Source organism: Hydractinia symbiolongicarpus, chromosome 7, assembly GCF_029227915.1.
Source record: "Hydractinia symbiolongicarpus strain clone_291-10 chromosome 7, HSymV2.1, whole genome shotgun sequence".
Classification (NCBI taxonomy): Eukaryota; Metazoa; Cnidaria; class Hydrozoa; order Anthoathecata; family Hydractiniidae; genus Hydractinia; species Hydractinia symbiolongicarpus.
Window position 1 is genome coordinate 18,693,250 of NC_079881.1, and position 27,121 is coordinate 18,720,370.

The 27,121-nt window shown below is 33.7% G+C and overlaps 5 protein-coding genes across 6 annotated transcripts in view; 1 reads left to right on the forward strand and 4 right to left on the reverse strand.

The window, feature by feature from the left end:
* LOC130649480 (cytoplasmic tRNA 2-thiolation protein 2-like) overlaps positions 1–27,121 on the reverse strand; it is a 96,998-nt gene that overhangs the window by 30,680 nt on the left and 39,197 nt on the right. The window lies entirely within an intron of this gene.
* On the reverse strand, positions 3–7,004 carry LOC130649489 (glycine receptor subunit alpha-2-like). 2 transcript variants are annotated; one of them, XM_057455772.1, is made up of 7 exons: positions 6,596–7,004; positions 5,617–5,687; positions 5,427–5,528; positions 3,873–3,940; positions 2,337–3,225; positions 1,468–1,802; positions 3–580 (listed from the first exon to the last, which is right to left on the reverse strand). In XM_057455772.1, the coding sequence occupies exons 1-5, from the start codon at positions 6,643–6,645 to the stop codon at positions 2,995–2,997; spliced, it is 522 nt and encodes a 173-aa protein (XP_057311755.1). In that variant the 5' UTR covers positions 6,646–7,004; the 3' UTR covers positions 3–580; positions 1,468–1,802; positions 2,337–2,994. The 2 variants fall into 2 exon arrangements, with proteins under 2 accessions (XP_057311755.1, XP_057311754.1); XM_057455771.1 differs by lacking the exons at positions 3,873–3,940; positions 5,427–5,528; positions 5,617–5,687; positions 6,596–7,004 and having other exon boundaries at positions 2,337–2,990.
* On the reverse strand, positions 8,534–15,723 carry LOC130649482 (protein Njmu-R1-like). The gene is made up of 13 exons (XM_057455763.1): positions 15,597–15,723; positions 14,232–14,279; positions 13,830–14,033; positions 13,452–13,520; positions 13,288–13,348; positions 13,105–13,161; positions 12,952–13,014; positions 12,482–12,549; positions 11,687–11,738; positions 11,372–11,477; positions 11,047–11,147; positions 10,649–10,719; positions 8,534–9,855 (listed from the first exon to the last, which is right to left on the reverse strand). The coding sequence occupies exons 1-13, from the start codon at positions 15,716–15,718 to the stop codon at positions 9,657–9,659; spliced, it is 1,221 nt and encodes a 406-aa protein (XP_057311746.1). The 5' UTR covers positions 15,719–15,723; the 3' UTR covers positions 8,534–9,656.
* Positions 15,752–19,706, forward strand: LOC130649488 (uncharacterized). The gene is made up of 5 exons (XM_057455770.1): positions 15,752–15,930; positions 16,284–16,380; positions 17,161–17,320; positions 18,660–18,812; positions 18,893–19,706. Exons 1-5 carry the CDS (start codon positions 15,794–15,796, stop codon positions 19,060–19,062), a joined length of 717 nt encoding a protein of 238 aa, XP_057311753.1. The 5' UTR covers positions 15,752–15,793; the 3' UTR covers positions 19,063–19,706.
* LOC130649477 (transmembrane glycoprotein NMB-like) lies at positions 19,175–26,960 on the reverse strand. Its single transcript, XM_057455756.1, has 7 exons — positions 26,353–26,960; positions 25,517–25,804; positions 23,654–23,965; positions 22,958–23,042; positions 21,124–21,326; positions 20,066–20,310; positions 19,175–19,540 (listed from the first exon to the last, which is right to left on the reverse strand). Exons 1-7 carry the CDS (start codon positions 26,780–26,782, stop codon positions 19,316–19,318), a joined length of 1,788 nt encoding a protein of 595 aa, XP_057311739.1. The 5' UTR covers positions 26,783–26,960; the 3' UTR covers positions 19,175–19,315.

Consider the following 27,121-nt stretch of genomic DNA (forward strand, 5'->3'; position numbering starts at 1 on the left):
GTAAAAAGAATCTTCAAAAACAAAGACAAAACCTACAATTTGATGACACTGACAGAGTTCTTGGCTGCAGCTCCTCGTGTTTAGATATAAACGCTAAAATGCTCGATTTTTATTTGTTGTCGAAAGAGAAATTAGTTGTAAAAGCTTGGGAAGTTAGATTATCTCGACCTTTAATACTACTGAGTTGGCACCGTATTCTAAAAATCTCAATGCTCATGCCCTAATACTGAACACAAAATGCTAAGTGATAATCCGTCTTTAAGGAAAGTGCATTTGGTATTCATGAATAAGAAATATAATACGCATAAACACCTAAAAATCCACAGTAGAGTACAGGGAACACTGCTCTCGCTATCGTGTCCACAGTCAACACACATAACAATTCTTCATGGTGAAAACTTTCGCCTCGATTAGTCGTGCAGCAATGCTTTTCACGCGGAGAATTCATCCCACTATTATCCGCCATATTAAATTTTAATAATGGTAGCCTGCGATATGTCGAACGTGTATTTCCTTGCAAAGTAGACTGATGATTGTTAAAACTGGCGTTGCAGAAACTGTTTTTGCGAGCTTTCGAACGCTAAAAGAAGTACAAAGATCATGAAGAGCGCTTCTAAATATTACACAATATTGAGTACAGTGGGACCTCAATAAAAGGGACACTTTCAGGACAAAAAATCTAGTCCGCTTCAGAGAGGTGTCCGCTTTGATTGAGATTTGGATTAAACAGTTCCCAAATTTAGATAGGCTTGTTTTATACTAGCCCGACTTTCTCTTGGATAAAGTCGTGAGTCACATTCCTGTGCCAATATCAAAATGAATATTTATGTTTTATCTCTCTAATAAGACTATTTTTAGAAACTAAAAACACTGGAGAAGGGTATAGGTTAGAAGTACCTTTGTAAATATTATATCTCTGGTCAAGAAAAAGTCGTGGAGTAAATATAAAGAAGAGTGACTGCTTTTCACGAAATGATCTTTTGCTATAAATAAATGTTTTGGAAAGAGATGGAATACGAAAAACTGTATTTTTCTGCGTCGATTTATGCAGGTGAATTATGAAAAAAGTTTTTGCTTTATGGAGTCTCCGCTTTGGTGATGTTTTGTTATGAAAGTTTCTCATAGGATTCGTCCGGTGTGAAATTTCTGTCCGTCATTTAGAGGTTTTCGCTTTGGAGGATGTCCGCTTAAGGGACTGTAATTTGTTTCGTGCGCCTTGAACCGACGTGCTATAACATTGAAGCAGGCTTTTGCCTTAAGAAGCCTCCAGGAATGCACATTTACAAAATAAAACCTCAGCGTTGTTTTACGCAGTTTATTTCGACTTCTCGTTTCTCATTATCCCCTTTTAATGGCGCGTTATTATGTAAGCAACCTTGTCCACAGACCTTTTGCCTAGAAATGGCACCGTAGGCAATGTCAACAAGGCACGAAACGCTAACAACTAGATTATATCCAAATACATACCTTCATATTATACTCTTTTAAGAACAAAATGCATATGTACTCCGCCATTGTCGATAAAATAAATAAAATGTCCACCAAGAAAAAATAATCGAGGTAAGTTCGGTAATCGAGTTTATTCAATTCCAGGGTTGAGTTTTGAAAAATCAACATGGTAGAAAGTAGATTGGTAACTATCAAGCTAATTCTTCCTGGGATGGCTCCTGGCGGAATGAAGAAAGATGCATACGTCATCGCAACTAGCAAGATGGAGGGAGCATACACGTTGAACAGGTAATAGGTGAATGTTCTTGATAAATGAAAATCAACCTCGAGACAAGAATATTGATTCATCGTATCTAAATCGAAGCAAGCAATTTTTATTTCTTATTTTTTATTAACTTTGACCTAAACGAGGATGTTTCTTAACAACTTGCTGCGCAAACCTTCCTAATTGGTTTTTATACGCGGCCTCATCACGAAGCCATCTTATGTTCTGCATTCATAAGATATTTGTTGTATTTTTAGATGATAAGTTTTATAAACGGTTGGGTAGTTTATTCCGATCTGATTCCGATCATGACAAAACTAATCTCGTCCTCAGTTCTCTTCTACACCTATGACATTCTGACGGGACGAAGTATATTACAGACTTAGAATAGCCCTAAGAACAAGTTTGGAGTATTTATTTAATCTTTTTGTCTGCGATACGATTTTTTCAGCTGCGTTTAATGATTATTTTACGACATAAAGATTTCAATAACATTTCACAAAGTGAAAGCTAATCTACCAAAACTTTAACCTATTAATTTGGAAAGAAATACAGGCGACTGTTATAGACGAAACACTTTAAAGTAGCTACAACAACCAATGAGCTGTTCTGATATACTTACGGGAAGAGTTAAAGTAGCGTCTAGTGTAGTTTCTGGTAACCAATTTCTCCAGAAGAAAACCAGCTATTGGCATTCCTTCTTCAAGAATAGCAACTGGTTTTGGTACTTGGAACCACTCCACTATCAAATCCGACGTGGGATAGCCATCTATAAAGAAGAAGAAATAATATGTTTATTGGCAAGGCCTCTGGAAGTCAAAAATGCATTGTTTTTCCGAGCAGGACGCTCTAGAAAAAAAATTGATACTAGCGCAGTTCATAAAGAAAATAGATAGCGGAGCATTTAGTAAACTATGAAACAGAACTTACAACTTTCGAGTTGAAGAGTGCAGTTTTGTTTATCTTTAGGATAGTAATACAGATTAAGTTTGCACAAAAAATCCAACGCAAAACTAAAAAAAAGAAAAAGGTTCCTATTAATCTGCATACCACCAACCATGCGGCGTCCAGACTGAATTAGAATATACGTACAGGGAATATTTCCTAAGTATTTCCATAAGCTTTCATAAGTTCTGATGATATACAAGACTGATAAGAAGCCCTGGGATCACGGTTGAGTGCCACATTGTACGTTTAATCAGGGTGGAAGTGCTCCGAGTAAATATGATACGCGCAATTGTTGCTATGACTACGGTTTCTTATCGCCGACCACGCATTACTTACCGCTGACCGTTGACAACAAAGCCATTTCCAAAGACAAATAAAACTTTATTTTCCTTTGATATTAAATGTCTAGTGCCAGAACGGGAGTTTGTAAAATGTAAGTCCGGCGTCCAGACTGTATCACAGTCATCTCCAATTAATTGGATGTATCGACCCGGGTGGTCCGGATCGAATACTAACCGGTCATCGGTCCATGCTTGTGACAAATATAAATCTGTTCCCACGGTCTAAAAAATAGTGTTTGTATAAAAAGGATGCTACAAAATCAGAACAAGTAGCAAATGTTAGATAATTTATTATTATTAGCTGAAAAAAGTAAGAGGAAAAATATGTTACATAAAATAAAAAGTTTAACACAAAAACATCCAAGGTCTTAAAACAAAATAGAATACCGGCTGTTATTTTCGTGTGCAACTTATTTTTAATTTCTGTGCGACATTAAATTTTACTAAATTCTACAAAAAGGATAAAAATAAACATCGTCGGCAAACGCAGCGATTGTCAACCTCGATCCCAGGGCTTGTAGCGTTTTTTGATAGGAGGATAAAACGCTTACGTACGTGATTCATCCTCTACAGGCCCTGGGATTAAGGTTGAGCTACTCAGTGGCTTTTAGTTTTCGAGTATCACCGATTACGTTTAGTTGGCATTTACAAGAAAGAAGTGTCGTCATTAGCGGAATTTGTTTTTCGTGCACTTAAACAACACGAAAAGCTTTGTAAAGTAACTCACAAAGCTGTAACAGATGCCACAATAAAAGTTGCGTTATGTGTTTTTAGGTCTTTCCCCGTCTCCGTACATTAGAATACAAACACTGTTTACACAATCGGCCTTCTTCTCTCTACGACAAAAGACAAGTAGGCAAATTACTTACAAATTTCTTTTCATTAACAGGTCCAAGTGCGTGAATGATAAGCGTCACTGCAATTTTTAAAGGTTCTCCTAAACACAAAAACTGATAATTGATACTCTTTATACCAGGTTTGTTTTTTATGGATTAGTGTGCTGATATAGGAATTTCTTTCCAGGGATAGTACAACCTTGTTTTCTTAAAGGTTCGTTTACCCGTGGCTTAATTAGCGCTTTTTATAAGCGGTATCAAATAGCATCAGAGTAGGAATATCCATTTTGATCTTGCCGCGAAGTTATCGAGAAAGCAGGGGTTGATGAATACAACATGACGTTCTAGCAATGGCAGCATGTTTGGGCGATCTAACGGAGCAGCAGTCATTTTGAAAGGTTTTTTTTATCATTTTGATTATGTGATCACAGTTTTTGTTTTCTCAAAACTAAAGCAAAGTTTTAAAACAAATTATTTTGAAAACAAAAATGGGCGCGTCACTGCAGCGCTACACCTTAATGTTTGTTAATTTGTAAATAGTTTAAAAATCTATTTTCTTATATTTTTTCTCCTTGTTATGTTCCACGACCTTATAACCAGGCTATTACAATAATACACCAACTGTGCCTGTCTATAACCTCCAAAGTGGACTTTTTGTGTGAAGTAACCGAAACGTTTGTTTGTTATTATTTTGAGGTTCGGCACGACGTAAAACACATTACATTAAATAAATATGCAGTGGACTCTGTATAACTCAAACTTTCACGGGGAATCCGAAATTGTTCGAGTTATGGAGCGGCTTGAGTAATGGACGTTTTTTCCCTGCTGCCACAGACGCCATTTTATTCATGAAAATGATAACTTCAACGCAAGAATATTTGTAAATACACCACTTGACATTCGAACGGCGCGTTCGAATGACTTCCTTCGAATGATCTAAGGGGGCGAACACACGTAGAAAATATTCGAATCAGAAAAAACTCTGAAATTCTTCAATTTTCAGATTGTTCGAGTTATGAAGAGCGAAAATAGTCTAATATGCTTTCAAGGAGCAAAAAATATTGTTCAACTTTTTCGAGTTATTGAGATTCGTGTAGTAGAGAGTTGATTATGAGAGTTTATTAGGAAATTTTCACGGTGCCTACGAATTCGTTCGAGTTAAGGAGCGGTGCGAGTTAAAGGGTTTCGGGTTATGGAGAGTCCACTGTGAAATACATTACATTTCGCTTTTATATTTGGGGCCGGATAACTTAAAAAGGGCGGGAAAAAGTGATATCATATCTCCCGCGTGAGTAACCAGGGACCACCTGGGTCCATAATTGGGGCAATTCTCACAAGATAAGCTAAACTTATTCTTTCGAAACCGACAAGTTAATGACGTCATCAAACAACATTGAGCCTTGATATTTTCTTAACCATTGGTAAAAAAACGCATGATCCTATAAGTTAAAAGCATATGTATGCAACAGTTTAACAATTAAAACTTTTTGTGTTTAGATGGGTCACATATTTCCGTAACTGTTCCGCTGCATCGATCAAGTGTTTTTTTTTTCAACAAACATTCAACAAGTAAATAAATATACATACGAAATACACCCGGTCGAAGTCTACGATCGTATTCTTCGCTCTCCAAGATGCGTTGAAAAACTTTAAAATGATTTTCCTCGCTCTCCGTCGTTGTGTTAGATGCTAAAAAGAGAGCATAAGTAGACCGCATCAATAAATGTAAACACAACCATAGTATTTCGGAATTCATTGAAAGGTTTGAATGCCATACCATTTAAACTGGTTTTTCTATCGTTGGGTGAGTTTTGTGAAAATTGTGACGAACCCATAATACATGCAAGCCTAAATTGTAGAAATATTTATCGTGCGTTAGAATGTGTTACTCGGCTTCAAAACTTTAGAAATTTAGAATGGAACATAATCCACTTTAGATGACCCTTTTTTTAACGTCCTAGGTTGAACGCTTGTTGTGGTTTTTCCATTATTCTTAGACATTTGTGTGTTTTCAGCATCGTGGACTGTATTGTTACAAGTTTTTGATTGCTAATCGCTTGCTGGGCGATTACTCTACGGACTGTGCTATCTCCCTAGCACATGTAGTAGACAAAAGCGAGGATACTACCTCCTTGCGACATACCACGAGGGCGAGGCGTATGTACTCTTTGCGATATACCTTTCTACTAACACGTACTAACGAGATATCACCGAATGATGCACAACCAGAGCTCAAGTACACACCCATCAATTATATTGATGTTGAGCTCTTTACAGCCGGACCCATTCCAAAAGGCCTCTAGCGAAAAATTAACCAAAACCGTTGCAAAATCCTGCGACAGCACAATTTTAATTTGAAATCTCTAAAACCCACACTTGCAACACACGAAAGAAACATCTTACAAAATGGCAATACTTTAGTATCTTATACTGTGAATTCTTCGACGGGTATGTATACAGCTTTTGTGGAGTGAACCCTAACTCAGCAGAAGACACCTTTTGAAGAAAAATTGATAAAGAGGAAGATTTTTGTTCAAGCCCTATTTTTATTTTGACTATTTATGTATTTTCATGACATGTGAGATATATCGGCTCAATAAAAACCAGGAGAAATTTATCAGCAGTTTTACAGAAGGTATTTTTCTTTGGATAAAACACAGGAATTTCATTTTAAATTTACTTTTTAAAAAGCCTTAAAAGCTTAATTCTTAGTGAACTACGCTTATTGAAGTATGCGCCATAAAAGAAGAACATACCAGTATATTACCATGGTAACCAACATATGTGTCACGTGTATTTTACGCATCGTTAACTAAAAAAAAAATTAAAAAGAATTTTAAATTAAAAAAAATATTTTTACTGTTAAGTATGTAACACCAACCAAGCAATAAAGTTTTTTACAAAGTAATATTGCGTAGGCGGCTGTAAGTAAAAAATAACAACTCAGTGATCGAACAAAACTAGATGATACACTTTCTCTGGCTTCTTTTTAAAAAAACACCATATTCCCCCGGTTTGACATCATACATGGTATATTCCCTCAATTTGTACTTATGCAGCCATTCCGTATTCAATTCCCAGCATTCAGTATATTCAACTCCCAGCATTCCGTATTCAACTCCCAGCATTCCGTATTCAACTCCCAGCATTCAGTATATTCAACCCCTCCGTTCAATAAATAACTCTATCTTTTTAAGATTACATCAATTCAATATTCAAACGCTGTTCACTTACGTATGCGCAAAAGTAGCAATTTCGCAGACTGCGGAGGTAGACCAATTAACCGTTTAATTCTTTCGGTAATCTTCGCAGAACAGTGACAAGATTGAAACTAACAGCTGTGTCTAAATCAGTGGAAGAGACCTAATTTTCTGGATCTTCTTTTGTTGTTGTAGAGGGTTTTTTTGACTGAAGTTACTGCACTGGCATATAAATGACAATTATAAGACAATAACAACTCCTAAAGGTTTTGTGTTCTTCCGCGACGAAATCAAAAGTTTGTTCAATACCTTTTCAAATTTTGCCAGGTTTTACCCTCTCTATCAAAAGAAGGGTAATTGAATAGGCTATATACTCCGGATACAGTTACCCGACGAACTAAGTTGCCGATGCATATTGGAACACGGAGCTGTGGGATGTCAAGAAAACTAAGCTTGGCAAAGTGAACGTCCTTTACTCTGTCTTTTTAATTTTTTTCTAAGAATTTTTTAATTGAGCCCACTCCGCAATTTTTCAAAATAAATGAATTATGTATAATGGATGTAAAATAAATTCTTATGAAACACGGAAAGGACAACAACAACAACAACAACAACAACAACACAAACACAAACACGACATGCAGTAAACAATAGCATCACATCTTGTAGCAAAATAAGAGATAAGAAAAAATACCTGTACAAAAATTACTACATACTTTTCTTCACTCTTTATTTCTTCTATGTATTATTTTTCAAAGTTTGTAAGCGCACAAGACACAAATCAACGTGATAATAAATCAACTTTATCACCAGTTTCTTATCACCTCTTCTGTTTTTGGTGTGTTTGAAGCGTTTTTAATTGTTGTTGTTTGGACGCGATAATTACGCCTGCTAAGTTTAATTTTTTTTTAAATTATCACAGCAACGCTGCTATTATACTTCGAATTTTTAACTACCGGATACCGACGCGTTCATAAATGTCGAATATAAAATGCGTTCATAGATTTCCAGGTTATAATTATCAGCCGGTAGTCAACCTCGATCCCAGGGTCTGCAGCTTTTTTGATATAAGGATAAAACGCGTACAAAGCCCTGGTACAACAGACGTTTCATCCTCATATAAAAAAAACGCTACAGGCCCTGGGATCGACGTTGGCCAGCAGTGAGACCTTAGTTGTGATAAAGTGACTTTTAAATCGAATATCCCAAACAACCTTTTTAAGTCCTGGCGTCGAGACGAACAAGATTTTCAGGTTTGTCTCCAAGATAATCGTTTATACTCATTTATGGTAAATTCTATTTCTGTCTAATTTTGATTCGAATAACATTTACTCCATTTTTTTTGTAAAGTTGCGTGTGAATATGTTTCAGACCACTTTCGTTAAGCAACCGTGAAGCAGCTTTTCTCTCTAGGTCAAAAGTAGAGGTGCTTATAAAAAAGATCAAGCCGGGACAGGGAAATTGCTTAAATTAGAAGATCAAAAAAGGTTATCCTTCGTATAGAAGTTTTACTTCATTTATTACAATAGAAAGAATTGATGGGATATACTTACACCAGTATATTAAATACAACGCATTAAAATAAATACAAAATATAGAAATAAATATTAAATAAAATGACTGCAAAAAATATTCTCTAACTATCAATTCAATAAATCTAAACAATGCGGCACAAAGCCAACGTTTATAAAATGAACATCCTTGCTACCATTTTTTTTTTACTTTTTGTGAGTGCCACACAAATTTAATATCATTAAAAAAGACTATGTCTTATCGATAAAAAAATCGATAAAAAGTGACAAATTTTTTGACTCAGCAACTAACATTTAGCACCGACCATCTTTTTTTACGATTTTTTTCGAGTAACCGTTTTTACTCACTTCGCTGAAATTTTTATAAAACAAGGCAAGTTGATTAAATATAGTCAGTAAAGAGTGACTAACATTTTTACCGACTAAAATTTTTTTTTGCCAAACTTTTTGTAACCGATAAGATTATAAAGGCGTTTCCAAAAACTCGGTGAAAAAATATGTTCTATGGTCTAACACAATATTTATTTTAAAATTTTTTAAGCAAATGACTTATTTAAATCTGTCATGCTCACGGATTGTTTTTATGCAACGTTCGGTTGGAAAACGCTGTCGTTGTTATATTTAATAAAATAAATTGAATATTTGTTGAAGGAAAAAGACGGGTGGAAGATTTCCACATATAAAAAAAGCCCCAACGAGATCATATTTTCAATCTACGTCTTGATTCCCTGACCATTTTGTAAGCAACGGGACACCTGGATTTTTCATTCGACTTTATGTTACCACAAATAAATCGATTTGATCAAATTAATATCATTTTGATTTTTAGACATGCTTTAAATATCAATTTCAGATTATAGCCACTGCCAGCTGGATATAATCTGGTAACGCGAAAAGCTGAAAATAATTGTATTGGTAAATTTTCCTGGTAAAGCATTCATTAAAAAGCATTCTTGGGGTAGAAAATATGGCCCAGACTCGACAGGTCTTCAAAGGCATTGCTTCACAATTAAGAAAGCAGTAGGCTAAAAGCTCATACTTCTCAGAAAACTAATATGCAGAAGAATTAATTTCCCGACACAGAGCTAGATAGCTAGCTTCGCGTTTAGCTCAAGTTTCTTTTCGTTGGTATCAATCACGCCAAATCCACCCAGACGATGGATGAAGGATTCCAGCACGTCTATAACTTGTTTCGTCGTTCTGATAGTCTGAAAACTGTTCTGCAATTTCGCATTACGCAACAAAACGACGCCATTTCCGCAAGTGATGAGGAATACATAGGTTCTGAAAAGAAGAATTAAAAGAGAATTTATTGCGGCGTGTGGCATTGTGGTTAGTGATTTCGCTTCGTAACCACAAAGCCCGTGGTTCGATCTACAGCGCGGACATGTTTAGTAAGTGTCTTCACCACATCTACGGGACAAGGGACAACCCATACCATGTGAGAAAAGTTGGGTAGGCAATGCCGGCGTAAACCTAATTCAGAACACAGGACCCACGTTGATAACAGTGTTTCCAACACTGAAGTAGTTATATCCTGTATAAATATTAGGAATAATAATAATAAGGTTTTAAAATCTGTAAGATTATCACAGGATGGGTAAAACTTCAATGTAGTTTGGATGCAAACATCAAGCGCATCTTTACGTTCACCAAATTAAAGTTTCCATTGTCATTCAAGAAATTTTTTTGAGAATTAAAGAAAAGAACCCGTCTCCAAAATGGGTTTTGCGAAAATAATTATACGCTAAATCTGTCTTAATTTCTTAAATTTTTTTCATACAAAATTTTAAACCGAAAATTACACTAAATAGTGCAATTTTTTGACCCGCGAAAAACATTATACGCAAAAAAATTTAAGAGTATAACCATATGTTTATTGACTAAAAATTGACGAGTATATATTCATATATGATCTGATAATTTACAGTTAGTACAAAAAACTTGGTCAACTATAATTTTAATTATGTTTTTTTTACCTTTTTTCTTTTGGGCTAAATTTAATTCTTTTACATGTCTAGAAAGTATTTAACACCACTGGGTTTTTTTGTTCTAATTTTGCAGGAAATTTACTCACTTGTACAACGTGTAGTAATCCGTCTCTGATTGGTTGATTAATCTTTTGAACGTGTTCATATCTTGTATACTCTGAAATCGAGAAACATCATACCACGTAAAGGGTAAAAATAATGATGCATGATTTCCGTACGGAAATAATGAATATTAAATTTGCAGGTAGGACGGTTTTTGTAAAAAAAAATTATTGAATAAAAAGTGACACATATCTACGTATCAAGTATAATTAGTTCGTTTTGTTGTTTTTGTTTACTTTTGTTTAATTGTTTGTTTTTGTTCGTTTATAAATAAAACCTCACGCGCATCAATGATCAAGAGAATCTTAAACCATCATAGGGCTATGGAAGCAACGCCAAACACAGACATTAAGTTCAGGTAGGTCTCCTGCTGCTTCCTTACCTTCAATTTATAATTTTCCAATAACTGTCTCATTTTAATTGGATGTCCACTTGTGAGCGCTTGCATTGCTTTTATACATTCTTCACAAAATGTTGTCGATCCTGCGTGAGAAAAGAAAGTAAATTTCAATGCAAATGTACAAATTCTTTTTGATTCTAGCACACGTAAGCAGAGAACGTCTTTAGAGAATCTCTCCCAACGGTTGTTTCTTCCCTCCATGGAATGTCACTATGGTACATTACTGGTAATGGTTTGCTTGCCACACAAAGTTGACTTGTAGCCAATACATTCTTCCTTCTATTCTATTTCCGTAAAAGAAGCTCACTTTTTCCATCAATGATGTAATTGCCTTCCTGATCCTGACGTATTTTCATAGCATGACTGCTGTCCAAAGTTGCCAAATCTTGAAGAGACGATGATGATGGAGTTTTCTGAAAAAAACAGTCAACAACAATTTGCGCTGACTTGATCACCAATTTTTTATTTGCACACATTCTGTGATAACGTTTATATTTATTATTCGTGAGCTAGATATGAAGAGGGAATGGTTTTAAACAATCGTACTGCCTGCAACATTTCGCGATATCATTCAAACACCAAACGTGAACAGAGAAGTAGAAGAATAACAGATAAAACTCACAGAAGAAGATTTCTCCAAAAACAATTGGGATAAACTGCAACATTTAAGAAATCTAAATCGAAAATAAAAATGTTTAACAAAATACGTTTCTCATAGACTCATTTTTTAATATCACCATTCAACCTTGTTTCCAATTAGACAACATGTCCCAGAAGTAAGTATATAAGCACGGGAAGATTTAACGTCCTTGGAGATTCCATCCTAACAGCTGGCTCTTCCTTCCCTACGACTGTAACTACTTTAAATTATAGCATTGCTCTAACTTGCTTGCCTGCCACACAAGCTGGTTAGCGGTCAGTAGATGGTACTAAATGGGCTGACAACACTACATTTAAAATGCGCCAGAGTGGAGACTCGAACCTGCAACCTTATGATTACAAGTTAAATGCGCTACCACTACACCAACCTCTTTCCGTCTTACATGGGTACATTTTATTTTTGTCCAAAGCAGCTATAGCATTTTTTCACGCTAATCCAGTAAAACAGAGAGGTAGATCAATGTTCTGATTTACTTAAAGTATTGTTTAGGTCATTTAAAGATCTCTGACACAGTTATTTCAAAGTAATTGAAATGTATGCGACTCCTTACGTTTTGTGTACTATTATTCCAGTCTATTTTAAAGTTCAAACACGAGGGTAGGGTTAAAAGTAAAGACCGTAGTGTTAAGGGGCGTTGAAGTGCCTACAAGCATGCGAAATTTATTGTCTTTTTTTACTTTTCTGAGAAAAAATATAAAACGGAGAGTGTAAACTTAAATTTCTACCACATTGCGACTTTTTTTTGTTTCGTAGTACCTTTGAATATCTGTTGTTGCTTCTGCAGATATGTTTTCATCAACTGTTACACTGTCTCCGCAAAAACCCTACAATGTTAGATGAAATATGTTATTTAGCAGCTAAAAAAAAGGTAGAATTTAACCAATGAAAAAGCTTCAAAATATTAGAAAAGTTTTTGTAGAATAATCTTTTGGACGAATTAACTTGATAATAAATACTTATAAACGGGTCGAAGTTCACCAGTTTTTTAAAATACGCCCATGCCTATAAGTTTACTGCAACAAAATGTACCAATCCCTTAGTTTACTGCAACAAAATACACCAATCCCTTAGTTTACTGCAACAAAATACACCAATCCTTTAGTAAACTGAAACAAAATACACCAATTCCTGAGTTTACTGCAACAAAATACACCAATTCAAGAGTTTCCACAATGTGTTTCCATCACATCAAAGCTAATTTTTTTTGGTTTTCAAATGCTACTTACAGCGCATATCAAAGTTGATAGATCGTCAGAAAAATATGTCAAGCATCTCTCCACAAAACATATCTATAAACAAAAGTTTCACAAATTAGAAATTTGTTTCATCATAAACCATGTGCAAGCAATTTGTAAAAAGAAAAAAACATTTATTCATACATTGGTTTCATACCACGATTCCAATAGCTTTAAATATTCACTAATATCCACGGATTCCTTGAAAAAAGAAAATATGAGAAAGAATCTCCGATACAAAATAAAATATAATTTTTAGAAATCTTACATCAAAATAAAGAAAAACTTGATATATAAGAATGAAGCTAATTTATTTTAAGTACTCACCATATATTTTTCTAAGTATGGCATCAAAGAATTGCAGTAATTATCCAAATCAGCTTGAAACCTACAAGTGTTAAGGTCTGTGCGATTTAGTCACAAGTTTTTGAGACATAAACATAAAAGAAATTTCCAAAAACTTTTTTGTTGACTGAGGAATAAAAGGATACATTTCAAGTCCTGATAAGGCTGATGCTACAAAGCACACTATGAACACATCTGTTTTCTCTGCATCCATTCTAAATTAAAAAAAAATCATATTTTTTAAGACACAATTACAATTATTGAAAACAAAACAACTTTTTAAACAAAACATTGCATCATACTTATGTTGTCTCATAAATAGTAAAAAAAGGCAAAAATAAATAAATAAAAAAAAGCAAACTTGTTTATTTAAATCATTTCAGCATTAACTTGGCAATTTCAAGTGTTGACGCAAAATAGAAAGGCTGGCATCACATGGGATGCAATTATTTAATGTATGCGTGACTACTTTTATAAAATGGTGTTTAAACTATAACCAATAGCACTTTTGTTAAAAATCTTACCCTGTGTTTGCAGCACCTCCTGATTCTCTTGTAATTGCCTTATAATATATTTGTGTGGGTACATCTTGAACAAAGTAGTTTGGCTCGATGCTAAGTACTACACTTTCGTAACTAATTTCTTCATTTTTGTTCAGTTTCGATGCAAGAAATGACCTTAACATGGTTTCCTCTTCCGCTTGCATGTTACTGCTGAGCAATGATAACCTACATTGTACAAATAAATAATCAGTTAAAATCAATAAAAAAAATGCCAAAAGATCAGGATTAGAATCTAAATCAGACTTAAGATTTGCAATTATAGGATTTTTTCGAAATCTTAAACTAATAAATATATAAGAATGGCACAGACAAAGCATTTAAACATTCTCGCTAGGATTAACATTCAAGAGAAAATATACTAACCTTTTGGCAGCATTTACTATTGGGTAAGTCTTCTCTTCAGAGATTTCCCTACAAAACAATTATATATTATTATTATTATTACCACAATCAGAAAATAAAAAAAATCCACTGTCATTATCATCATTAACATCATCAGTTTTCTAATGTCCACTTTCCATGCTAGCATGCATATAAATGACCTTCTTCCAGTCTCTGGACTGTGGTAGTTCTAAACTCAAATTCCTATGCTTCAAGTCTATCTTTGTACCTTCTACTGTGCAAGAAAAAAATTGGCTAGAATGTGTTAGTACTCATAGAAATAATAACCAATTATTATTAGAACAACAATTTTTTATCTAATTTTACAGCATCTAATATCTACTACTCAATATCACTACAATGCTAACAACGCCAATGATGGATTATAAAATAATATTCTGTTATAATTTAAATTTTTATTTTTTTATTATTTTAGTTATTTTTAAGTTTAATTCTCTAAAAGCAATAAGAAGATTAAGATATTGACTTTTTTATGTAAAATAATTATAATCTGAGACAATGCAAAATTTATCAATTTAGGGTCGTTAAATTCTGTAAATTTACCTGTGTTTACAGTACCACTGAACTGTAACTTTACATGGATATAATAGTTATCACCTTTGTAAGAGTTTTCAATGTTAACCTGTTGTTAAATGCACAAGATATTTTTGCAAGTCGAAAACAATAGAGATGTCTTGCACACAAACTTTAGTTAGCTTACAAACATTGCAAAAGCCATTGTTATATTCAATTATTATACAATGTTGTGAGATCAATGAATATAATGTAATATGTATAATATAATGTAAAATGTATATAACAAATTTTTCCTTTTTCGCAGGTGAATAATCGTATGTCAAAACATCTAAAATGATGAAACAACAATGCTACGAAGTTTAAAAATCGCTGTATTTCTTTCTAAAATAATGAGAAAAGAAGTTCATAGAAGCTTAAAAATCAACTCCCGTAAATTATTTCCAAATGCAAAACAGTGGTTTTGCATTTGGAAACTTTTGATGAACACTCCCGTGTCACTAGGAAAAGCATGTTTAGTTGGCCCACACAATTCTTGTTGAGAGACGAAGTGATGTTTAAACTCTGACTTTTTGGTACTTAGTTTCACTACAGTTCTAAGATAAAAACACTAAACTCTCTTTAGAAGCTGACACATCTACTTGTCAAATCAACCACGATGTAATCAACTGCAATATTGCAATAAAGCTATACCAATAAGGGAACTGAGAAAATAGAATCCACTCTTTCTTCATTACAAAAAAGGCTGTGACATATATACTACCTAAATCTCGCTAAGATTAAGTAAGATGATATCATATACACCAAGCTTACATTGAATAATCCTCCATTGGGCTGGAAATGGATGAAACTTTGTAAACAGTGTGCCAGTGTAGCATTTTTTCTCTTACAACACTCATAGTCTTGGTATCAGCTGTTGCCATCTTTGTTGTCATTTTGTACGCTGGTCAGAAAGTGCAGGATATATTATTTTGTGAGATGTTTACATCAATTGTATTGCACGAGTAGTAATGGCAGCAGGAGCTTCTAGTTTCTTCGCATCCTCAGATTGTGCACAATGGAAAAGATATCTTGTCAACTACAAAAATGTGCTGGAAATGTTTTGTATAAAAAAGAAAAAGAAAAATCTTTTACAACTTGATAATTGGTAGGATAAATTTTTCCCTTGTACATTTTTGAAACAAACTAGCTAGCTGCTACTGCGTATAGTTCTGAATAGGCGGGCAATTGAAATAAAAAGGAGCGTGTATGATCTGGGATTAAAATATATATTTAAAGTAATAAAAAAATGAGGAAGGAGAGGGGGGAGGGCGATTATTCAGACTTTTTTTTAGCGGTCTGTTTATTACACTTATCTACGAACCTAGCTAGAAATATCAATCAAGGAGAAGTTACGGTTTCTTGTATAATACCTTAAGGATTTCTTAGTTCTAGTTTGATAAAAAATGTGCATAAAACAAGTTCATCTTTCTTTGTCATTATATTAATTTTTTTAAAAAGGTATCAAACAGAGTTAAGTAGCGAATTAAAGAAACGCAGAGATGATTCATGTCTACACAAGTTAGAACTTATCAAATTAATGGAATGGAAGTTGACTGTGAGTACTCACGCTAGTAACATTAATTATTGCAACCACCAAGTCTACCCTGGGTGTACTAATTTTTGCACAGTGAGAAAAAATCTATGCCTTGTTTAGATGAAGTGTAATTAACACAACCCTTTATGACATTTCAGTCGTATACACTGTTTTTTTTTAAGTATTCTTTTTATAAGAACGACGGGGCTCAAAATTTTCAAAATTTAGGATACCTTAATATTTAGGCTTATTCTTGACGAATCATTAGAAATCATTTATGTAATTCTTATAAAAAGGAAGCAATGTATCCCGCGTACTAAGTTAAGTTAAAATGGCCCCACAAATTACAAGGAAAAATAGCAAGTTCATGGGTTTTCGACAAAATATGTATGAGTTTGAAACATTTAAAAAATTTGCTTCGCTATAAAGTAGAAACAGTTTTTACTTTTTAGAAACGAAATATTTCGGTGTAAACTTTCATCAATTCAAAACGCAATCTACAGTGTTTATTCTTTGTAAAATTCATTACTGCCTTGTTTTTAAACTGATTACATTTTCAAAATGCCTTTCCTTTCTCTCCATTGTTGCTTTGTGATTTGATGCTAACAGTTTTTGACAGTTCCTCTAAATTAAAATTTATCCTTGTGATTACTTCGCCCTGTGTTGTTTTGTCCCATCTAATGTTTTTCCAGGTGGAAAAAAAAAAGAAGATATTTAGCAGCTAATTCGCCGCTGAATTCACCATTCACAATTCGCTACGTGAAAATCCCCCTTTAAATTTTTAAAAATATATTTCTTTAGCGTGGCAAATTTCGTCCACGTCTAACTGAAATGGTCAAAACAAATCCGGATCAAATGGTAGAGGATGTTTCTTCATCAAGCTTTCAGAAAATCGACCGACCTGAAGAGGCCATAAAAGAAATGTGCAAGTTGAAAGCAGTTGGACCGGCAACAGCGTCCGGTATTAAACATTTGTACTTTTCATTTTAACAGACAGGACGTTAATGAACGCATCGCACTATAGAATAAATGAATTAGAGAAAGAAACTTTCGCAAAGAGAAACCTAATTCGCGAAACGCGTAAACTTCTGACATGGCAAAAATTTATGTACGCGAAAAGAATTTAAGTTATAAATGTTTATGTAACTGGTGTAGCAGATTATCTTAACTCCCCGTAAAAGATGACTTCCCGGTCAAAATAAATTAAGGAATAATAATTCCTCTAGAGTAGGAATAACCTAGTAAATGATGACCCCCCAGTTAATAAACACTTCCCTTATTTTTCAAAGATTAGTTTCTTGTCTTCATAACTTTGTATTCTAAAACATTTTTTGATCTCTATTATTGATCAGAAAAAAACTTTTTTATGTCATTGAAAGTAAGCTAACTGAGAATTTATAATGCTTTTATACTAAAAATACACATTAAATTAAGTCTTTCATAAAAGGCATTACAAATTACCAAGAGATTTTTTTTTATTTTGAACTTAGCCTTATTCTAAAAAAACTTTGTTACGTTTTCTACTATTTCTATCAATTTTTGACGGGATTTATAAATAAAAGACACTTTATCTTTACCTTTACAGTGTCTTTATTGTTTCCCCTTTTTATTAATTTGTAACTTTGCTAGAACTTCGAAAAAAAATTGTTATCTACTGTACTTTATATTCTGTAGTCATCTGTTCTTTACAGCAAGTTTTGCCACTTTCTTTCAAATCATTCAACACCTTGTATTTTTTATTTTCAGTTCAAAGCAGAAAATTTTAGTCATATAAAGTTTAGTAACTGAACCGACTTTCTACCGTTCTATCCAAAAAGAAATATAAGGGAGTCAAAATAAACTGGGGGAGTTCTTACTTCCTAGGAAATGTTGACTCTAGGTGGTAACAATTCACTACTTATAACTGGGGAGTTATTATTTATTAGTTTATCTTAACTTGGGGGTCACTACAAACTAGTTTATTATAACTGGGGAGTTATTATTTAGGGAAGTTTAAAATTCCGGTGACACCGGAAAAATAACTAAACCAATATTAAGTTGATTCTTTATATTTATGACTTGACTGGTGTTAAAGACGTTTACCTAGCCCAAGATTGACCAGTTTCAATTTTTCTGTTAATAAAATAGAAACTTCTAAAAAATTTCTTAAGAATTTTCTCGTATTGATTCTTCCGTAAATCTTGAGAATTTTGATTCGTGAAGGTTTTATGTTCGCGAAAATTTTAAATAAGACTCATTCGCGAAAGTTTATGTTCGCAAAATGCAAGTTTATTTCCCTTGAATAATTTCATTTCTCTTAGCAATATTAACAGCTTATTGTCCTGAGATATATGCTTTCATGGCGGACGAAGCCGTCAGCTCCGTCATATCGGGGAAAATCGATTATACAATGAAATATTATTTGACATTTTTGGACAAGATAACTAAAAAAGCTAAAGAACTTTCAAAAAAAGGTGACAATTTTTGTGCTGTTTAATTAGGCAAGACGTAAAGACGTAAAAGCCGTTTGTACTTTTTATTTTAATAACTCTAGATACGAACACCTGGACGCCACACGATGTTGAGTTGGCGTTGTGGACACATAAAATTTCATGCCAACTTGATATAGAACTGACAGAGGAAAAAGAAAAAGGGAAAGCAACTAAACGAAAATCTAACGACACGGACGTCAAGGCGAAGAAAAAAAGTAAAACGGACAAATAGCCAAGCAATCTAAAGCAACGGAAGACGAAAGAAACTACAGGTCTCTATTGTCAATAATCGCATGTACATAACGGTGATCGAGTGTGAATAGAATTTTGATCAAATATACAACTTTATGTTAAGTAATAATATCTATGCATGGTTTAAATTACTATAAATTATAAAATATTTTAACGTAAAAAAAATTATTCTACATTTTATAAAAAATTTCATCAACTGGTTAAAAATAGTGATAAATACAATGTGTGGAAACTTATGAACTTTCTGCGTCGACCTTACCAATATCGTTGCCTTCATCAGACACAATAGGATGTTGCAGTTGCGCCAAGTTCATATGTACAGTCCCATAGTAGCTGATCTTTCGTGTCTTGGGCTGTCTACTGGAAGAAGCCATCTCTTCTTGGTATGGACTGAATAAAGGAGACTCTTCGTCACTTTCAGTTTCAACTTCTTCATAACAATGTCGAGTGAAGCAAAGCTAGAAAGTTTATAACCTGTAAATCAGTTACCGCCGCTAGAGGGTGTCGTCAGAAACTGTGACGCAGAAAGTGAATGGTTTCAGGACTATTTTTTATAAACACTAATTTTTAGTCTGTTCCACAGAAGATAAAAAGTGTTGATCATTTGGTACATATACTACTTTTGCAACGTAAAATTTGTTATTATAAGCCATGTCTCAGCAGCTGAATTGCAATGACAAACAAAAGAGTGTGACCCCACCCCTTAAAAATTCCCAAAATAAAAAAAACCCTTCTAAAATCAAGCTTGATAATTAGTAATTTTTCCACTTCCAGTAAAACGGTTAGTTTCCATGTTTCTTAGTATCGCAAGTTTGCTTTTGGACGGTATCTTTGACTAACCGTTAGTTTAAGAAGACAAGAAGGCTTACTGTAAAAAATGACGCAAGATTCACACCTAATGATTGAAAAAAGAAAAGTGTGGTTGTTCTCTCTATGATAAAACATAATTTATATTCTTGGGTACGAAATATAAGAAAACTGACCTTGTTGCATTTTTTAAACGACAGTGATATTCTCTTCCAAGGAAATGTCATTGTTGATGAAGTTGATGCTGTCGGCAATCTACTGATGCGAAAATCAAACTTAGCTTCTTCTGTTTCTTTCCTCTTCTTTAGCCTTCCATTTGAGTACTTGATGGCAACAAACACTGAAATAGCTAGCAAGCATATGGCAAGTATGGGCAGTGTAGTTACGAGTGTGGTTATGCCATGACTTTTCTTTGGCTGTCCTGTAGTTAAAATAGATAAGTGGTAACGGTAACAGTATCACCTCAAGGAAACTAATTTCCGGAAGAAGTCATTTTTTCGGGAATTAATTTCCACGATTGCTTGATTTGCAAAAAACATATTTTTGCGAGATGACGGAAGTCGTGGGTTTCTAGCTAAAAATATATTATCTGTTACAAAAATGAATTTTTCGTTTAAATGGCTTAGGCATTTAAGATACATGGCAGTGTTAATGATTACCTTTCGCGATTTTTCAGATAGGTGGGAAATTATTTTCGCGAATGAAGTGCCTTGGAATATTTCGCAGGTATTATTATGGACGAAAAAACGCAAAATTAATGCAAGTTACTACGTTTAAGGCAACTTGCGTATCAAATAATTACAACAGATTTATCCAATTCTCACGGATTGCTCTTGATCTATTTAATGTTAGGTGTTTTGAGTTTCAATATTCTTGTAAACTTTCTTCTCATAAGAAAAAAGTGTGAATATATTGTTTGAAAGCATTTGAAATAATGAGATCGAAGAAAATCTCTGAATATAATTGTTAAATTAAAAATAGAGCAAAATTAACTTCAAAGGGTAACAGCAATTACGTTTAGGAATTTCTCGAGAAAGACATTTTTGGGAGTTCGTTACGATTCTCTTCCCACTCGCTAAAATTAATCCCCCACCCACCCCCGCACACAAATTTTTTTTAAATACGCGTTTCGTGAAAATCTCTCTTAAGGTATTCAAATGTTTCTCAAATTATTCATGCGCTGGCTGTTCTGCTTCAAGAGTTTTTATAAATGATAAATTACTAACAATAATACCTATGACGTTAACATAGTGAAGAACATTCGCAAATCCAACAGTATTGACAGCAGACACGTTCACACAGTATTTGCCAGACTGTTTAAAGGTGTGATTAAACGATATCTCGCAATCGTCGTTGATCAATGTTGGACTACACATGAAGTCATCAGGAAGGTCACAATTTGATTGCGTCACATACCAGCAAAACGATACTGGATAACTAAACAAAAGCATAAAACTAACGCGAAATCCTTAACAAAAGCGTTAAACTAACGTCATAAGAACAAACAGGACCTTAGCGACAACTATTAGAACACAGATCGTAACTTGTTTACGAACAACCTTTCGTTCTAAGAGGTTCTTGCAGAAGGGTAATTTTAAATACTTTATAAGGGTCAACCAATCCCGTTTCAAGGGCTTCTATTTTGGTTTCCAATATTTGACTACCTTAAGAGTACAGCAAAGGGCAATAATACATATGTACGGAGCAAAAAAAAAGCGGGACTAATGCGAATTTGGGTAAAAATTGCAATAATTATTTTCACACAAAAAATCTCAAACAGGAATTCGCACTAAAAACTTTCACATTACACATAAAAAATGCTTTAGTTTCATAACAAGAACGTAATAAATTATGCTAAAATACTAGTAAAGGAGTGTCGTGAAAACTTGGACTAATTAATTCTACCCTATTCGCAAAAATAGAAGCTCAACGACCAAAGGAAAACTCACACTCCGAAAAATAATAAGATTGAATTTTCCTGAAAATTACGAATAAATGTATATGAAAGTTTTTTTTTAGAAAAGTTTTTTTTACACTTTTGATGCAGGGGCCAAAGAAGTCACCATCAGTTGCGATTATGACTCTGCCAGCAACACCTGTTTCATATACATGAGTTTCAATGTTTACTTTTTTACGAGATTCTTGTATGTGCGGAAAAATCAGAAAAATTGACTGTGAGTAAACTCATTTCCCGAACGATTTTTTAAATTTTTTTTTCACCACTAAAACGCATGAGACTTGTAGTTTTCAAAAATGTTTTCATTTTTGATGAGACGCTGAACAAAAGAAGTTTAATCGCCGGCAAACGAAAACCCGCGATTTCCCGTAAATCCCGGGCTTGGCCCGTATAGTCAAAAGTATACAAAGAAAGTACCCAGGGAGTAAACTCATTTCCCGAACGATTTTTTAAATTATTTTTTCACCACTAAAACGCATGAGTCTTGTAGTCTTCAAACTTGTTTTCATTTTTGATGAGACGCTAAATAAAAGAAGTTTAATCGCCGGCAAACGAAAACCCGCCATTTCCCGTAAACCCCGGACTCGGCCCGTATAGTCAAAAGTATACAAAGAAAGTACCCAGGGAGTAAACTCATTTCCCGAACGATTTTTTAAATTATTTTTTCACCACTAAAACGCATGAGACTTGTAGTTTTCAGAAATGTTTTCATTTTTGATGAGACGCTGAACAAAAGAAGTTTAATTGCCAGCAAACGAAAACCCGCGATTTCCCGTAAATCCCAGGCTTGGCCCGTATAGTCGAATGTATACAAAGAAAGTACCTCATTGCAGACCTTAGGTAAAGAAAGCCAAATTATGGTTAAACTTTGTACTGTGGCTTCTACGATCTTTTCACTGATATATAAACTAAATCTAAACTACGTGCAACGTGCAAGCTGTATTCTAATTTCAAGATCAAAAGATGCCTCTACCTCAAAATAAAGTTTGGAGTTGACTAGTGGATTTGCGTAAGAGGTCTGGGGATTATAAGTAACACGGTCACGATGAAAGTCGTCTATACACAACGAAGCAGTATTTTTTACACGTGTTAATATAAAAATTGTAAATACCTTCCATGACATTTTACTTTAAAAGGCGTCACTTGTCCAGTCTTTATATCATTTTCACCAAAGACGTTTAATCCATGGATAGGGCCTAAAAACAACACTCGAAATTTTTCTTTGTTCACTAACAGCAAAATAAATAAACTCAATAATATGCATTATTTCAAGTATAATTTTGGGTAAGGATTATTTGTAAGGATTTCCGTTTGTATTATTTTTCGCGTATTTAAAATCTAATGGAACCTTCTCAAAGTGAAGCTCCATGTGTTTGAAGAAATTTGATCCTAAGATTTTAAGGTTTTCCCGAATATCGACAGTTTTATGATTTACACGCTCTTGGGGGAAGGAGGGAGGGGGGAGGAGGACCCAGAAAGATTGTAGTCCCTTGTCGTTTATGCTTGCAGGGTCAAGAGAAGGCTATTGAATAAAAAACCAGAACATGCATTTTGAATTAATTATACAACTTCTGCGAAGAAATACGTAAAAAAGAGGTTATTAAACGAGCTAAAAAGGTTATTAAACTCGCCAATTCCGCTTTATAAAAGTAAATTTCAGTTGTTGAGTTTGTGCAGTAATCTTTTTTTAGGAGAATAGTTACTACATTTCGCAATGTTTTACCTTTGAACGTGAATAAAGAGACATAAAATTTTTAAACATTTCGCTCTGAACATGAACATGTTTATATATAAGCATAAAACCTACGATCTATACACAATCGAACTTGTCCACTTGAGAAATACGTTGCTCTGGGTAGGATTGCTTTGACCAGCACTGTAACATTGAAAGTTCCAAGTTGCTTGAAAACATGAGAGGTTTTATTGGAGTTTAGATTTACGCGCTTGTTTCCAAAGTTGAACAAGAATGTGTATACTGCAGAAGCGAAATAGTGATAAGGATCGTCTACATCTGCTTGAAAATGAACTATGCCAGGAGCAAAACTTTCCACTTTCGATGGTAGATGTGGAGAGGATCTTTTTTTCTTCTGCCAGGCGAAAAGTTTTATGTGTAGTCTCGCTAAAACAAATACTTATATACTTAATATTTGTTATTGTTGAGAGAAATAAAAACGTTCAGGAGGGTGAAGATTGGGTTGTGTGCAAGTTCGCTTTTCAAAATAATTATCTAAGGTGTTAGTTATCTTTAGCAATTGCCGACCTTCTTGCATTAAAAAAATTTAGATTTTACAGTTAGTCAAAATTTACGCGAAGTATGGTAGTTTTTTTATTTCAGTTTTTCTAATTCACGTTGGCACTCGAAATGCCGACGTGCAAACAATGCAGCCACGCAAAAAAGATATCGCGCCGGCAATTTTTGCAAATAAGTTTGAATTCGGTTAAATTTTAAAATTAGGCAAATAGAATAATCTTCCATGAAAATGAAGAAAACGTTATTGCCACCTAATTGAGATCAGAAGCGTTTGGCAAATGGCGGAAATGTCATATCCTATTTTATCGATGTCCACAAAATAAATCTGCGGGAAAAACACAACATTTTGTTTGGATAAGAAAAAAGTCAGCAGTCATATCACGCGAAATAACAAAAACTTGCGGGCTACCGCGAAATAAAATCCCCGAAAAAAATTAATTCGCTTAAGGTACGATAAATCTTAATTCTTAATCTTCTTAATCTTAATGCTTAAAAATATACACAAAAATAAAATTACGGCTAAAAATATGCGTAATTTTCGTTATCAAAAATATCCGCGAAGCAAATTTGTGAAAGTTTCTTCACTTAACAGTTTCTGATCTTACAGTAATCGAATCCTCCCCCTTAAGATTTATCCTCTTGAATGCGTCGTTAAAAATATTGATAATTCCGTAAGTAAATAAAATAAAAAACATTTTAATAACATACACGCGGTTTAGAAGTACAAATCTGACATACATGGATGTTTGTTTGTTTCTTTAGTAAACAATAATTTTTAACAAGTACAATATGTTTTGCCTTACTTTAAATGCAAAACCTAAGCCTGTTTAATGAAGATAAGATCAATCTCGCAACCCACGCAAAAACAAAACAAATCAACAGTTTACGCATTCGCAAAAATTATAAAATTTCTTTTAAAAGTTTATTTTTATTTCACATTCGCTCTTTTATCGGTTTAAATACCTCACGCGAATTTAATTTAATGGAGCTTTTTTGTTCACACATTTTATTATCACGCACTTCTTATGGATGATAAAAAGCTTCATGAGGGCATCAACCTAAGTTTAGAGCTAACGGCTGATTGACGTTAAAATTTACGACAAACAACAAGAATTTTCGATAAAAATTAATTTTATGATTGTGTGGAAAATGCTGTGGTAGTTTTAATCTCGTTATTCTCTTTATTTTTTAAGTTCGTGTAATCTTATTTTCGTGTACCTTCTGTAAAGAAATTTTCGCGCAAATTGAATTTTCGCACAACCAAATGCGCGAAAAATTAAGTATTTTCGCGCAGCGGGATTTTACGAGAATGAGATATGTGCAAAATTTCATAAATCAAAGTATTATCAGAATCATTTTAATTCCGATGTTTTGTTACAAGTTTTAAATGCGTACTAACATATTACCCGAAGCACTTACCTTTAATGTTTACCGTGGTGTTGCATACACCGGAATGTATGACGCCATTTACATCACCTCCTGTCACGTGCACATGAACAGAATACAGTCCGTCTTTTGTAAAAACATGTGACATAGAACTACAATTTTCACTTTCTTTTTCATCTTGAAACTTCCAAGCGTATGTTAAATTTCTTAAAAAATCGTTTGGATCATGGACGTTTGTATGGAAAGATACTTTGCCCAAATCAAATATTTTTGTTTGTTGCTTCTTGTCTTTATATGCATGAACGTGGCAAGTCACAACATCTATTTATCAAAAAGTTAGTAAAGCATTTATAAACTTAAACAAACAAAGGTCTTTGGCTATAGGAAAATCCATTCTTTATTCAAGGTGTCCACTCAAAAGGTGACCTCAATTTTCAAACTCCTGAAATTCTCAAATTTTTTTCTACTTTTTCCTATAGTTACAACAAATGAACTAGCTGAATGTGCAAGGAAAAAGAAAAAATGCAATAAACAAGAAAAAACAAAGAAACAAAGGATGATACAAATACAAGTTGAAAATAAAACTGACATTGAAATACATATGCATTACAGGGACTTAGTGAAAGATTTAAAAAGCCTGGAATTTTCCTGAAATTTCATAAAAAGATCAAACTTTTCTAACATTCTGCTGACATTTTGCCCATATTGTCAAAAGTTCCTGACAATTTCTGACAGAGCATGGACTACCTGACAACAGATATCCCTAAATTATTTTGATTTTCTCCTAAACGAAACTAAAACCAAAAATAATTCCAAAGGTTTTAGAGAAAGCAAGATATAATGCAAATTACTCTTGATCATATAACTACCTGTCAATTCAATAGATGTTTCATTTCTTGCAATAACCATCCACATATTTGGTAGCTCCTCATAACTTACTTCAACTGAGATATTTTTGAAACCAGTAATTCCAGCAGTATTTTTCATTTTAATACAAACTTCTTTTTTATAAGTAATTAATTCGCCGCTTGAGTTTTGACCCATTTCCCACCATTTGTACTGGTATTTTATCAGACTCCATGAATTAAGAAGTGTTATGTTTAGTGTAGTGACATCACCAGGAAAACTAGGAGAGTCTGTTTTTATATCAAGTAAGAAAAAAATTGACGTTCCTTTCTTGTGAAAAGAATTAGGATCGAGTGCTTTGCTTAAAACTTTCTGTGAACTGGCATCACTATAAAATACGTAAAGCAGCATAAACTTGTATATTAAATGTCTCATTTTCTTGAACGTTTTCATTTTACACACTGTATATAGCTGTACACCTAGCTAGCTACATATATGATAATATCTAATGTAATAATATTTGCTACTTTCCTTTTGAAGTATTTAGCTTTAAATCGATTATGTAAGATACCAAACCAAAACATGTCTCTTTCTCCTTCTTCGTGTTCGTGACTGTTTGTTTACATTATCTGTTCAGTCAACCCGTGGCCTGTGGTTATGGATTAGATTGTTAATTCACAGACCTACGGGTCAAGTATACAGTTATGCCATTTTACTGTTACCTATTTAAATTAAAGCTTTTTTACAAAGAAAGTACTAAATAAGCATTTCAATTTCATGCAATTATTGCAA

Excerpts from the sequence above, each read along its gene's own strand:
- LOC130649482 (XM_057455763.1), bottom strand. The coding sequence starts at position 15,718 with ATGACAACAAAGATGGCAACAGCTGATACCAAGACTATGAGTGTTGTA. Across the intron at positions 14,034-14,231 it reads ATAGTAAATGCTGCCAAAAG|GTTATCATTGCTCAGCAGTA; the intron begins GTTAGTATATTT and ends TGTACAATGTAG. Across the intron at positions 10,720-11,046 it reads TGGAAAATTATAAATTGAAG|AGTATACAAGATATGAACAC; the intron begins GTAAGGAAGCAG and ends TCTCGATTTCAG.
- LOC130649477 (XM_057455756.1), bottom strand. The coding sequence starts at position 26,782 with ATGAAAACGTTCAAGAAAATGAGACATTTAATATACAAGTTTATGCTG. Across the intron at positions 25,805-26,352 it reads AACATCTATTGAATTGACAG|ATGTTGTGACTTGCCACGTT; the intron begins GTAGTTATATGA and ends TTTGATAAATAG. Across the intron at positions 23,043-23,653 it reads AGTTCGATTGTGTATAGATC|GCCCTATCCATGGATTAAAC; the intron begins GTAGGTTTTATG and ends TGTTGTTTTTAG.
- LOC130649488 (XM_057455770.1), top strand. The coding sequence starts at position 15,794 with ATGGCAGCAGGAGCTTCTAGTTTCTTCGCATCCTCAGATTGTGCACAA. Across the intron at positions 15,931-16,283 it reads CTTTTACAACTTGATAATTG|GTATCAAACAGAGTTAAGTA; the intron begins GTAGGATAAATT and ends TTTTTTAAAAAG. Across the intron at positions 18,813-18,892 it reads TAAAGAACTTTCAAAAAAAG|ATACGAACACCTGGACGCCA; the intron begins GTGACAATTTTT and ends TAATAACTCTAG.
- LOC130649489 (XM_057455771.1), bottom strand. The coding sequence starts at position 2,409 with ATGCCAATAGCTGGTTTTCTTCTGGAGAAATTGGTTACCAGAAACTAC. Across the intron at positions 1,803-2,336 it reads ACGCTACTTTAACTCTTCCC|ATACGATGAATCAATATTCT; the intron begins GTAAGTATATCA and ends GCTTCGATTTAG. Across the intron at positions 581-1,467 it reads TAAAAGAGTATAATATGAAG|CGTTCGAAAGCTCGCAAAAA; the intron begins GTATGTATTTGG and ends TACTTCTTTTAG.